At 38.4% G+C, this 12340-nt stretch overlaps 1 protein-coding gene across 1 annotated transcript; it reads left to right on the top strand.

Moving 5' to 3' along the window:
• The first annotated feature begins 810 nt into the window (after window positions 1-810).
• On the top strand, window positions 811-5083 carry LOC107564510 (protein FAM46A-like). The gene is made up of 2 exons (XM_016249604.1): window positions 811-1475; window positions 2425-5083. Exons 1-2 carry the CDS (start codon window positions 1050-1052, stop codon window positions 3202-3204), a joined length of 1206 nt encoding a protein of 401 aa, XP_016105090.1. The 5' UTR covers window positions 811-1049; the 3' UTR covers window positions 3205-5083.
• The last annotated feature ends 7257 nt before the right edge of the window (window positions 5084-12340 follow it).

The raw sequence follows: 12340 nt of genomic DNA, 5'->3' as shown, positions 1-12340 counted from the left end.
GAGTGGAGAAAACCTCCAGCTTTCCTGAAAATGCGCCCGGGATTCAAACCCAGCCCAACCCTCATGATTATGCCAGTATGCAACTGAAAACAACAGTATTCATGGATAAAATAACCAAATATATTATCATTTTTGTTTGAGTTTAATGAGTTGTTCTGCACATTGGTCAATGGTTTTATTTAATTGTTATTGTCATTAAATGAATAGTTTGCTCAAAAATGAAAATTAGCAGAAAATGCAAGATGAAGACGAGTTTGTTTCGTCATCAGATTTAGAGAAATGTAGCATTGCATCACTTGCTCACCAATGGATCCTCTGCAGTGAATGGGTGCCGTCAGAATGAGAGCCCAAACAGCTGATAAAAACATCACAATAATCCACAGCACTCCAGTCCATCAGTTAATGTCTTGTGAAGACAAAGGCTGCGTGTTTATAAAGTGTTTAAATTTTAAATGATTGCTTCTGGCAGAAATTAGAGTCCATAATTCATAATAAGGCTTCCTCCAATGAAAAAGTCCAAATCTGTTCTCATAAAGAAACTTGGATGGCCTGATGCGGAGTACATTTTCAGCAATTTTTTATTTTGGGTGGACTATTTCTTTCATTAAATTTTTATTGTTGTATTGATTTTATTGTTGATTATTTATCAATAAGCATAAATAAAACAATAAAAATGGTTCTGCGTATCAGTTATCAGACATTTAAAAAAAATATGATTAAATAATCTGGTATGCAATAAAACAGTTGTGGTTGATCCGCGATGTGTACTGTATCGTTTAAGTGTGTGTGTGAGAGAAGTGATAGGCGTGACCTGAGGCGCACAGAAAGCTTCAGCACTGCTATTCTGCTGTCATACTACACACTACAGTCTCCAGCACTGCGTGCGCGGACGGATGACGGTCCTCACAGAAGCAGACAGAATAAGGTCAGACCTCAGCGAGTCTCCAGTTCATTGCCCCCGTGTGAAGCGCACTATGCGTCTCCTCAGCTCTCCTCGTAACAGCTCCAGGCAGTAGATCTTCCCTCGGACTCCTCCAGCAGACGCGACCATGGCTGAAGAGGACAGCGCGATCGGACGAGTTTCAGACTCGAGCACGGACAGCACGAGCTTCGGCGTGTTGAGCTGGGAGCAGGTCCAGCGGCTGGACCTCATCCTGACCGAGAGCATCCCGATCCACGGCCGAGGAAACTTCCCGACGCTGCAGATGAAGCCGCGGCAGATCGTGACGGCGGTGCGGAGCCGCATGCGGGAGCAGCGCATCCATGTGCGGGACGTGCGTCTCAACGGGTCCGCCGCCAGCCACGTCCTGCACGGGGACAGCGGGCTCGGCTATAAGGACCTGGACCTCATATTCTGCGTGGACCTGAAGGGAGAGACGGAGTTTCAGATCGTCAAGAACATAGTGCTGGACTGTCTGCTGGACTTCTTACCTGATGGGGTCAATAAAGAGAAAATCACAGTGCTGACCCTGAAGGTGAGTCTCAGATTCATGAGGGTGGTGGACAAATGGTCTTTAAAGGGTTCAAATGGACATATTTGTAAAAAAGGAAAGTTTTCTTTGCAGATTAAATCATGTTTACAGTTCATTTAAACAGTTCTGCAATAAAGTCTCATAAGAGCTCAGTGCCAAATGTTTCTTTTTACAACCGGCTATTTTGTCTATATAGAATTAAGTTTGTAAAGTAATGAATAAAGAATCACTGCAACACTAAACATAACATATTCGTGTTATATTTATGCAAAGTTGTTTTGCCATCTTAATAGTTCAATTCAATTCAAGTTTATTTGTATAGCAATTTTCACGATACAAATGGTTGCAAAGCAACTTTACAGCAAATTAAGTTTCTACAATATTTAGTGGTTAAATAGTCAATAGTCAAAATTATTTTCGTCTTTTGTGCTGTTTCTAATTGTAAGGTTTAATACACAGATATATGGTTTGTATTTCTGCAAGCAGTACAGTAAACAGTGACTTTACTTTAGCTTCGAGGGGCCGCCATTTATTATTTATCAGTAGACCTTTGAATAACCGGTTCAAACCCAATCTTTAACAGTAATTTATAGGAAAGCGGTGTTTAAAACACTTCAAGTACAGCATGTCACACTGAAGGACACAGCTGTCACTGCTTGACTTAACATGTCGTGTTTTTCAATCAGTACGTTATTTTAGATCATCCCTATAGTCTCCAGTGACATTCAGTAGAAATGCAATTAGAGTAGTTTACGGATAGGCTGGTGAAATGTTGGTTTTCTGTCAGTTAAGAGGATTGCGCTAAAGCAGGTTAAAGCCGATCGAGCGTCCTCAGCCGCTTAGATCTCCTGCGACAGGTAATGATGGAGAACTGATATGGCAAACAGACATGCGTTTGAAAGCATTTTTATTTTAATGAAATGCTGAAACGATTCCTTGTGTTATTTTGCAGGAAGCATATGTGCAAAAGATGGTGAAAGTGTGCAATGATTCGGACCGCTGGAGTCTCATCTCTCTCTCCAACAACCGGGGAAAAAACGTGGAGCTCAAGTTCGTGGACTCCTTGCGCCGGCAGTTCGAGTTTAGCGTCGATTCTTTCCAGATTAAGCTCGACTCTCTGCTGCTTTTCTACGAGTGCTCGGAGAACCCCATGGCCAAAACGTTTCACCCCACCATCATCGGCGAGAGCGTGTATGGAGACTTCGCCACGGCGCTGGACCACTTGCGCAACAAGGTGATCTGCACGAGGAACCCCGAGGAGATCCGAGGCGGCGGCCTCCTGAAATACTGCCATCTTCTAGTCAGGGGTTTCCGAGCCGCCTCCGAGTCGGAGATGAAGTCTCTCCAGCGCTACATGTGCTCCCGCTTCTTCATCGACTTCTCGGACATCAGCGAACAACAGCGCAAGCTGGAGTCTTACCTCCAGAACCACTTTGTGGGCTTGGAGGACCGCAAGTATGATTATCTAACAATGCTGCATGGGGTAGTGAACGAGAGCACGGTGTGTCTGATGGGACACGAGCGGCGGCAGATCTTAGGGCTGATCGCCATGCTAGCAGTGCGTGTGTTGGCCGAGCAGAACATCATACCCAACGTGGCCAACGTCACTTGCTATTACCAGCCCGCCCCTTATGTAGCAGACGGTAACTTTAGCAATTATTACATTGCCCAAGTCCAGCCAGTCTTTACCTGCCATCAGCAAACCTACTCCACATGGCTGCCGTGCAACTGAACGCCAAACAGATGAGCTGAATCATTGCATTGTTGAATCTGTTTCGCAATTGACCCTGAGTGTTACCATCCACTTCCCCAGTGTGCATCGATGCTTGAGTGAAATGAATGGGGTTTGTCTGTTTTCTCAAATGAGTTTGGAAGGCAACTTCTGCTCTACCTTGCCTAATTCTCGGCTGATCATGAGGTTTTACACTTATTATCCGTTCTCAAGTGTGTTTCTGACCGGTTGACACATTGAATCCCGGTCGTTAGATGCATGAGAAGGGAAGTGTGAGGTTTTGGAAAGCTGCAGTTGCACCCTTTAGTCCAAATGGAAACCAGTGTATCGCTAAGAACCTTTTACGAAGGAAAAGTCAAAAACTACAACCATTACAGTTTGTTCAAACCAAAGATGTTAAGATTGTATTTTTATACCTAGACTATCAGCAGATGTGATAGTGCTGTCTATATTTGTACATGTGTGCATTCGAAGTGCCTAACGTCAATGCAGTATTCTGAGGTGAGCAAAGCAACCTCAAAATCACGAAACACGACAAAGGGACTAAAAGCTTGTGAATGTGCATGATGTGTCCTGATTTACAACCAATGTAAGTGTCATTTTTGTTTGTAGTTCAGTCTCCGTCTATTAATTGAACTCTTAAATGATTGTTTCTGAGCAGCGTCCACAACTTTGAGAAGCCATCTTTTAGTTTAGTCGAAATTTGCGCCGGCTTTCCAGCAGACCGTATTATCCAGGTGAGAGTTGAACGGCATACGGCCCGAAAACAAAGAAAAGACTTGTTTTGTGGGTGAGAATGAAGTTTGTTTCCGGACTCTCTAGATGAAAGGTATTTGCAGAAACCTCTGATGGTGGGACGCTATTTGCTGTAACATTCAAGCAGGGAATTCGACAGCTCCTGCTGAAGTAAAAGCCGCTGTGTTCCTGTGCTCCGTCACAGCTGCTCCGCCGGCTGAACCTGACCCCGCGTTCACCCGCTGGTAACAGAGTGTTAACCTGTTCTTGATTAATAGCGCTGCGGAAGGAAGCAGGCGGGGCCGTGGCATATATGTTTAGACTTGACAAAGAGTCTTGAGAGGAGAGAGAAGAGGAAAGTGAGAGTGTGAGGGAGAAACGAGACGCAGACGAGAGCGAGGGAGGGAGGGCTGGAGAGATGGGTGCAGCTGGTGAAGGGGTTTATCTACTTCGGCAAATCTCTTTTAATCAATACAGCTTATTTCATTACTATGGGCAATTTGGCTGAACAGACACAAGGTTTTTATAGGACTGAGAAGCACAGATCAGTTTGCTTTACTGGAATGCAAACTTTGCAGTAGAGTTTCCAGTATTCCTCATATCACAGCACGCAACTGAAGTGCACTCAGTTGTAGACAGTTTGGCATTATGAAGATTAAATAAGCAGAAATAAGCTTGCATTTCCAATGCATGACATGGAATTTGAATTATGCGTGAATGAGATTTTAAAGGGGTCATATCATACTTTGTCGTCAACTCATAATGTTTTAGTGTCCAATTTAACTTTTCACCACCATTTTTAGTCTCTTTCTGATCTTTAGATTTAAAGGACCTCTAAAGGCTTTGGGTTTGCTGTCAGGTCCAATATAAATGTAACTTTTTTAATGACATACTTTTTGTGAGTTTCTGATCACGCGGTGGTCATCATTCATGTGTAAATAATGTTTCTTCTGTCTGCTTTCAGAAAGTCGTGGATGTTTAGTTTAAATAAATGTTCTTTTTGGACTGGGAAGCAAGTTTTGATTTCTACAAGTTTAAGTATGTTTATGTAGTAGAGGGATTCCCAAACGTATTTGTCAGCCAAACCCCTTTAACCTAAAATATTTACTTGAAGTACATTTCTGAGATTTTAAGTGAATATTTTAATAATTGCAACAATAATAACAAATATTTGCGTGTTCACGGTTCTCTGATGTCAGTTAAGTGTTGCATGAAATGCAGGTAAACAAACAAATCTTTTTTTAAGGGCTTTAATTAATTTTTATTTGAACAAAATCCCACACACTGCTATAGTTGTGAATCATATTTTAATACAGCGTTTCAGTCATGTGACTTCGATCAGGCATTGTTTTTCAAAAATGAAGCTTGCGTGACTGAAAAGTTGTATTAAAATATTATTCACAAGCTATAGCACTGTGTAAGATTCATATTTGCTTTACTGTATTCCTATGCTCCTTATTTTATTACTTACTAGGAGTTTTTAATTTATTTCGATTCACAACCCCCAGTTTGGAAATCCTGAAATAGTACATCAAAATGTTGTATCTAAAAAAATAAAGCAAAGGGTGATTCCTCATAATATGACCCCTTTAAAAACTTCAGTGGATGCATTGCTAATTAATGCATTACTATGCATTACTTCTATAAGACATGGTTGTTGAAGTGATTGACATCCAGCAGAATTTGCATTAACATTTGTTTTCAACCAACGTGATCTGCAGTGTTTGTGAAGCCTGATTCTGTACTGATCATGATGTTCACACGTCTCCTCTCTTTTAGTAGTTGACATGTCTGTGGTTCTCACTCACACTCTAGCTTGTCTTAACGTTTTGACGGTTTCCTGTGGATTTTGCTGGCAGCGGGATGTTTGACTTGCTCTGTGAAGTCTGAGCTCCTATCTTGGCATTTTTCGGATGATGCCAAACATTTAATGTTCAAATATCTTATAAAAACATCTTTTTAGGACAAACACACATTATGCTTGTTTTTCTTATTGTATCAGTGAATTTAATTGTCATTCTGCTTTGTTCAAGCTGCTAAATGGCGTTTTTAACTGCTTCTTTTGTGCATAAATTTGTTCAATTGATCAACGATTTGACATGTTGTCCTCAATAAAAAAAAATAAGAAAAAGAAAGAAATGTACAGAATGCAGAATGTCCTTTTTTTCTGAACACCTCTCTGCTTTTGGACCCAGTTTCCAGCATATAAAATTAGAGAGTTCGATCAAAGAGCAAAGAGAGCGTAATCTGCTGGATAAATGTGTGGGATTTGCATGGACCAAAAAATAAATAAAAATAGCCACTTTTGTCCAATAAGTTGTGCTAAAACTGCCTTTAAAAAGATACTGTATTATGTCATTTTATTATTTTTTTTTTAAATATGATTTCTGCACCACTTGATCATCTAATAAAAAAATAAAAAATAAAAATAAAAAAAGAGATATATAAGAAAGCAATTTAACATAAAAAAAATCACATTTATTATATAGATAGTGTACATGTAATCTGAATTCAAATTTTGTGACCAGACAGATGTCCTGAATAACTGGTGTACTATTTGGTTTAACTATATGGAATAACTAATACTTAAATAATCAAATAAAATAAAAAATAAGAGAGATTATTACATGCACCAATAGGGTTTGACTTGATTTTATGTTAAACTCCACCACCAGATGTCTTCCAATGATGTTAAGAAGATGTTGCATAATATATTACCACTGGATGCTGTTTAGCATTTAAACATCACTAGCAGAATTAAACTTAGGGACTTAAGACCCGTCATGATGAAAGCCAGCCAAAAAAAAAAAAAAAAAACTGCAGTTCTCAAAGTTTTCTTATGACTGAATTACACATTTTGAATATTAAGTTACAGGTCAACTGAAAAGGTCGTTTGGGGTGAACTGCGTCAGAACGGTCACAGTGTGTGATTTCCACTGGTTTTACAGGAGGTCAGGCCTCGACAGCAGCCACACTCAGTGTGCAATAAACATATATGTGTCTGAGATGACATTTGTGTAAAGCCACAGTCTGCTGGACATGGATATGACATCAGCAGTCACCCGGGGCAACCAGACCTTTAGAAGGGTCAACCTTTAGTGCCCGCTAAAAATAGAGATGCTATTGCGGAGTATTTCTGCTTGATTGATGTGCACTGAACAATCATTTTGTCAAATGTGACGTCACAGCTCTTGTACAGGTTATGTACAGGTCAGCGGACTTTGGACTCAGTGTTGACGTGTGCTAATGGAAACACTAGCTCTGTTCCTTGCCTACATAGGCAGCTACCTTCTAAGCATCCTCCTATCCAAGAGGATTTTGTTTTCCATTTAGGTTTTTGCAAAGCATTCAAGATTCTTTATTGCCACTATACAGAGTATAGCGAAATTAGAGAAGCCTTACGGTGCAGTCACATATAACTTAGTGCAAGCTAAACAACCAGTTTAAGAAATTGAAATAAATATAGTCTAAGATTACCTAAAACGATACAAACAAAACATGTATGGTCAAGAGAGTTGTGCAAAATGAGCCAGTTACTGCATAGTGATGGATAAAATACAAGAGCCATATGGAATATTGAGTACTGTATACATATTGCACAGTTGTGTCATATAAGAGAAGAGTAGTAAACGTTGCATTGTTTTGCATACTAATGGCACCTAGTAGTGAGCAGTCGAGTGTTGCACAGATCTTTCACAGCAGATCATAAAGATCGTGTTATTGCACAACAGACAGTAATGTACTGCATACGGTGTTGCACACCATGGGAGAGTAGTAAAGTGCAACGGAATGTAAACCCATGGAGTAATATAGACTGTAAACATATACGGGGGAATAGATATATATTGAGGTATGCAGAGAATGTAAACCTGTATGGGTCGAGGTATAAATGCCAGACCAGATTGGTGCATTCTTTCAGTTTGTGTCTGTGTGTCTGCCTGGCAGTGTTCAGCTCCCGTATGGCGCTGGGTTAGAAACTGTTCTTGAGTCTATTGGTCCACGATGTGACGGACCTGAATTGTTTACCAGAGGGCGATGTGAACTATTACCCGGTTCTCGACTGTTAGGTTAGGTATAGAGAGTACCGAGTATTGTTAGAATCGTCACGAGCTTCGCCTCCGTCGCCTAATGCGTTTTCCAACCGTGGACTGGAGAGCCGCCGGCTATTCCATGGGACGTTTCCATGAGGCATTTTTTCCAGATGGAGAGGTTTATTGAACTGGAGAGAAACTGAAGGAAAGTGACTCTGTTTCCCAGAGTAAAGCCCCCGTCCCAGTGTTGGTGCCGAGGAATTACCTCCACATCCATTAACTCACCGCCCGCTGCCGACACCACAGAAAATTCACCATCACCATATATTGTAAAATATAGCATCATTACTCCAGTCTTCAGTGTCACGTCATCCTGCAGAAATCATTCTAATATGCTGATTTGCTGCATAAGAAACATTTCTGATAATTATCAATGTCGAATAAAGGGTCACACTTTATTTTAAGGCCCAGTTCTCACTATTAACTACGACTTTTGCCTCAATAAACTCCTAATTAATAGTTAGTAAGGTAGTTGTTAAGTTTAGGTATGGGGTAGGATTAAGGATGTAGAATATGGTCATGCAGAAAAAGGTATTAATATGTGCTTTATAAGTACTAATAAAAAGCCAATATGCTAAAAATATATGCATGCTAATAAGCAACTAGTTAATAGTGAGAATTGGTCCCTAAACTAAAGAGTTACTGAAAAAAGTTCTGTTGCTTCATATTCATGATACATTTTTTTCCAGGATTCTTTGATGAATAGAAAGAATTAATAGGAATGTTTAATTGAAATAGAAAGTTATTTGAAGTCTTTACTCTCACTTTTGGTGAATGTAATGAATCCTTGCTGAATAAGGTTTACCAGATTGCAACCAATAATATTTAGAGAAAAACTATAATTTCCATGATATACTTTTTTGTTTGGAAATGACCGTGTCTAGGCAAGGCAGGTTTATTTATATTGCACATTTTATTCACAATGGTCATTCAAAGCACTCTACATAAGTGCTTACATTTTTTTTTAATCCATCCATTCTCCAAATTATTTGTCCTCTGTAGGGTTTTAAAATCATTTAAGAATATAAAAATAAATTAGAAAAAAATTAAGCCAACTTTAAACATGTGCTGTGAAAAATAAGAAAGTAAAAAAAGTAGAATTACATGGACATAAACTTTAAATAAAATAACTGACGTAAGCACCACATCCAACTGTTTATTTAATCAGCTTTACTAGTGGATGGTGCTTAATACCAGTGTAAACAGGGTCTACACCGTTTTGTGTTTGGATCACTCAAACCACATACAGAGGTCGTCAAAATATCATTACAGTTGTCATTCAGGACTGATGTTAATGCCAGGTGAAACAGGGCCTGTAATTGCTAGATGACCCAACTAGGTAAGTAGATTCGGGTCCCATTTGCATAGGTATGACAAACAATGTTGGTGTTTTCCATCATTTGGCCTAGTAGGATCGAACATGAAAGGTCCAAGGATTGAACCTTGGGGGACTGCAGTTTCAACAGTTTCAGTTCCAACAAAAATCATCTGTTCCCATCACATACAACATGAAACACTCATGTGGGAGTAACATGGCTATATTGTAAAAACATTGATGTGCCTCATGTGGAAAATAAATGCTATGAATATAAGAAATGAAGGTAAGATGAGCTTTTGAGAGTGGTGTGGTGCTGCGAGAAGACAAAGAATGTGTCTCAGACCTGCCATGAGTGTTTTCTCATTGTTGTGCGTGTAGCTGTTGTTCAGCGTTACAAACAGACTGGGTAGAGTATAGGAAGAGAGAGAGAGAAGGTGATCCCTTTGTGGGATTACAGTCATTAGAGTTAGCAGGTTTGCATTTAGTCACTAGGTGCTACAGAGATAATCACTCATACATTCAGGGCGATAGAAAGTAGGGTAAACCCACAAACAGATGAGACATGGAGCTAATGAAAATCAACAGAACTGATGAAATCTCTCAAAAAATCATCTGTTCCCATCACATACAACATGAAACACTCATGTGGGAGTAACATGGCTATATTGTAAAAACATTGATGTGCCTCATGTGGAAAATAAATGCTATGAATATAAGAAATGAAGGTAAGATGAGCTTTTGAGAGTGGTGTGGTGCTGCGAGAAGACAAAGAATGTGTCTCAGACCTGCCATGAGTGTTTTCTCATTGTTGTGCGTGTAGCTGTTGTTCAGCGTTACAAACAGACTGGGTGGAGTATAGGAAGAGAGAGAGAAGGTGATCCCTTTGTGGGATTACAGTCATTAGAGTTAGCAGGTTTGCATTTAGTCACTAGGTGCTACAGAGATAATCACTCATACATTCAGGGCGATAGAAAGTAGGGTAAACCCACAAACAGATGAGACATGGAGCTAATGAAAATCAACAGAACTGATGAAATCTCTCATTAGGACTCAGAGAAATATTTTGCTGCTCAGACTCTGCCCTTTCATTTAATTCTTTCATATAAAGAGGCAATAGAATTGAAGTTTTCTAAATCTTTTAAGATGAGAGTTCTTCTGTAACTTTCAATTCTTTGCCCAGAAAGACTATTTATTTAAAAGGCTCATTCAGAATCTTCAGATGTATGCATTGGCCCACCCACTCGCGGTGAGGTACAGAAATGCAGAGGAAGTAGTGGAGATACTCTTATTGCAAAAACAATAAGAGTAAAATGTGATGTCAAAGCTTGCGCTGTTCGTGTGGAGTAGCAGCCACCCTGAAGTTTTCAACAAGATCTGATCGGGACAGTTTGTGAAACAAAACACTTGACTATATCTTTAGTATTCCAGAAATAAATTAATATGGTAATGATTAAAAGAAAGAAACAGAAAGACAAATTAACAAACAAATCAACAAATTTGTGTGATGGTTTTCTGAGTGGTTAAGTAGCAAATACAGGTGTAAAAAATGTTTTTTGTGATCGATCACTCATTCACATTCGGGAGAATCAGAAAAGCATATGACCACATACATGTTATGTGTCCTCCATGACAGCAAATTACTTTTTACTGCCAATTTTGAGATGTATCTACTTGCAATGACACACTGATGCAGTAAGTGCAGTGTCTTGTTCTCAAATTGAAAACAAGTGATCACTGGAAACATCCTCCTTCAATGTGAATCTATTTCAAACTTTTTTATGGCCCACCATACGTTCGGTTACTTGGAATACACTGCACAAATGCACAAAAATGTCTTCGCAGTATTTCAGTCTTGCTTTCCAGTACAAATAATACTCTACTAAACATTCTTAAATAATAATAGTACTAAACTATTATTTTTATTATTATTATTATTATTATTATTACTATTTTTTTTTAAGAATCTTAAATCAAGATACATTTACATGAAAAGCAAAATGTCTTGCTTTCTGAAATTTTTTTTATAAATTAAGAAAATTAAGCGACGTATTTCTATATGAGGTAAGAAAAATAAACTTAATTCAAAGGGAAAACAAGATCATTTGAGCCCATTGGGAGATTTTGTCTTGTTTTAAGCTTAAAAACTTGCTTTATTTTGATAAATACTTTAATAAATATTTTTGATAAAATATCATGTCATTTTGCTTCTTAAGTAGGGTATATTTACACGACTACAATGTGAAAACAATCCACGTTCACAATAAAAACAGCTAAAAATGCTGTATTTTGCATGCCAGACCAGCAGTTGGCGATGTCACTTTGTAAAGAAACACTACATGTCTGCGCGCACACCTATAGACTGAACTCATAAAATGTTTTTTATGATGTCTCCGCTTTCGCAAATTTGTGTTTTTGAAGTTTTCAAAGAAACAATAACAGTTTTTTTGTTTTCAAAAACTTGCACTTTGAAACCCGTTTTTAAACGTTTGTGTTTTCAGGTCCAAAAGGATCGTAAATGATTGGCCAAAATGCATAAAAAAAAATTTTTGGTAACACTTTATAATAACTTTCATTTATAAATCATTAACAAACATTATATAATGCTTAACAGATAATTAGTTAATATATATTCACATAGCTATAAATACAAGCTAATGTTCTTGTTTTATGATCTTGTTTTATGATGAAGCTAATGATCTTCATTTGTTGGTCTTTGTTTGTTGTGTAGATCTCTAGTTACACATCTTAACAAATAATCTATTAATTATTTGTTCATATTTTTGCAGCACCAAATCTAAAGTGGAAACTATTCATCATATGCAAATGTTTATAAATGTTTACTAATCATTAATACCTTTATGAGCAGTCATCTCAATGGCAAAAAGTGTCCAGAAATACCTGAATTTACCCTATTCACACATCTTTACTAATCATTTATTAATAATGTGTTCTTGTTTTAGCAGTAGCCAATCTAAATGTGAAACTATTCATC

Source organism: Sinocyclocheilus grahami, unplaced genomic scaffold (assembly GCF_001515645.1).
Source record: "Sinocyclocheilus grahami isolate Dianchi unplaced genomic scaffold, SAMN03320097.WGS_v1.1 scaffold943.1, whole genome shotgun sequence".
Taxonomy (NCBI): domain Eukaryota; kingdom Metazoa; phylum Chordata; class Actinopteri; order Cypriniformes; family Cyprinidae; genus Sinocyclocheilus; species Sinocyclocheilus grahami.
Note: the sequence above shows the minus strand (reverse complement) of the source record. Positions and strands in the feature narration are given on the sequence as shown.

Excerpts from the sequence above, each read along its gene's own strand:
- LOC107564510 (XM_016249604.1), top strand. The coding sequence starts at position 1,050 with ATGGCTGAAGAGGACAGCGCGATCGGACGAGTTTCAGACTCGAGCACG. Across the intron at positions 1,476-2,424 it reads TCACAGTGCTGACCCTGAAG|GAAGCATATGTGCAAAAGAT; the intron begins GTGAGTCTCAGA and ends GTTATTTTGCAG.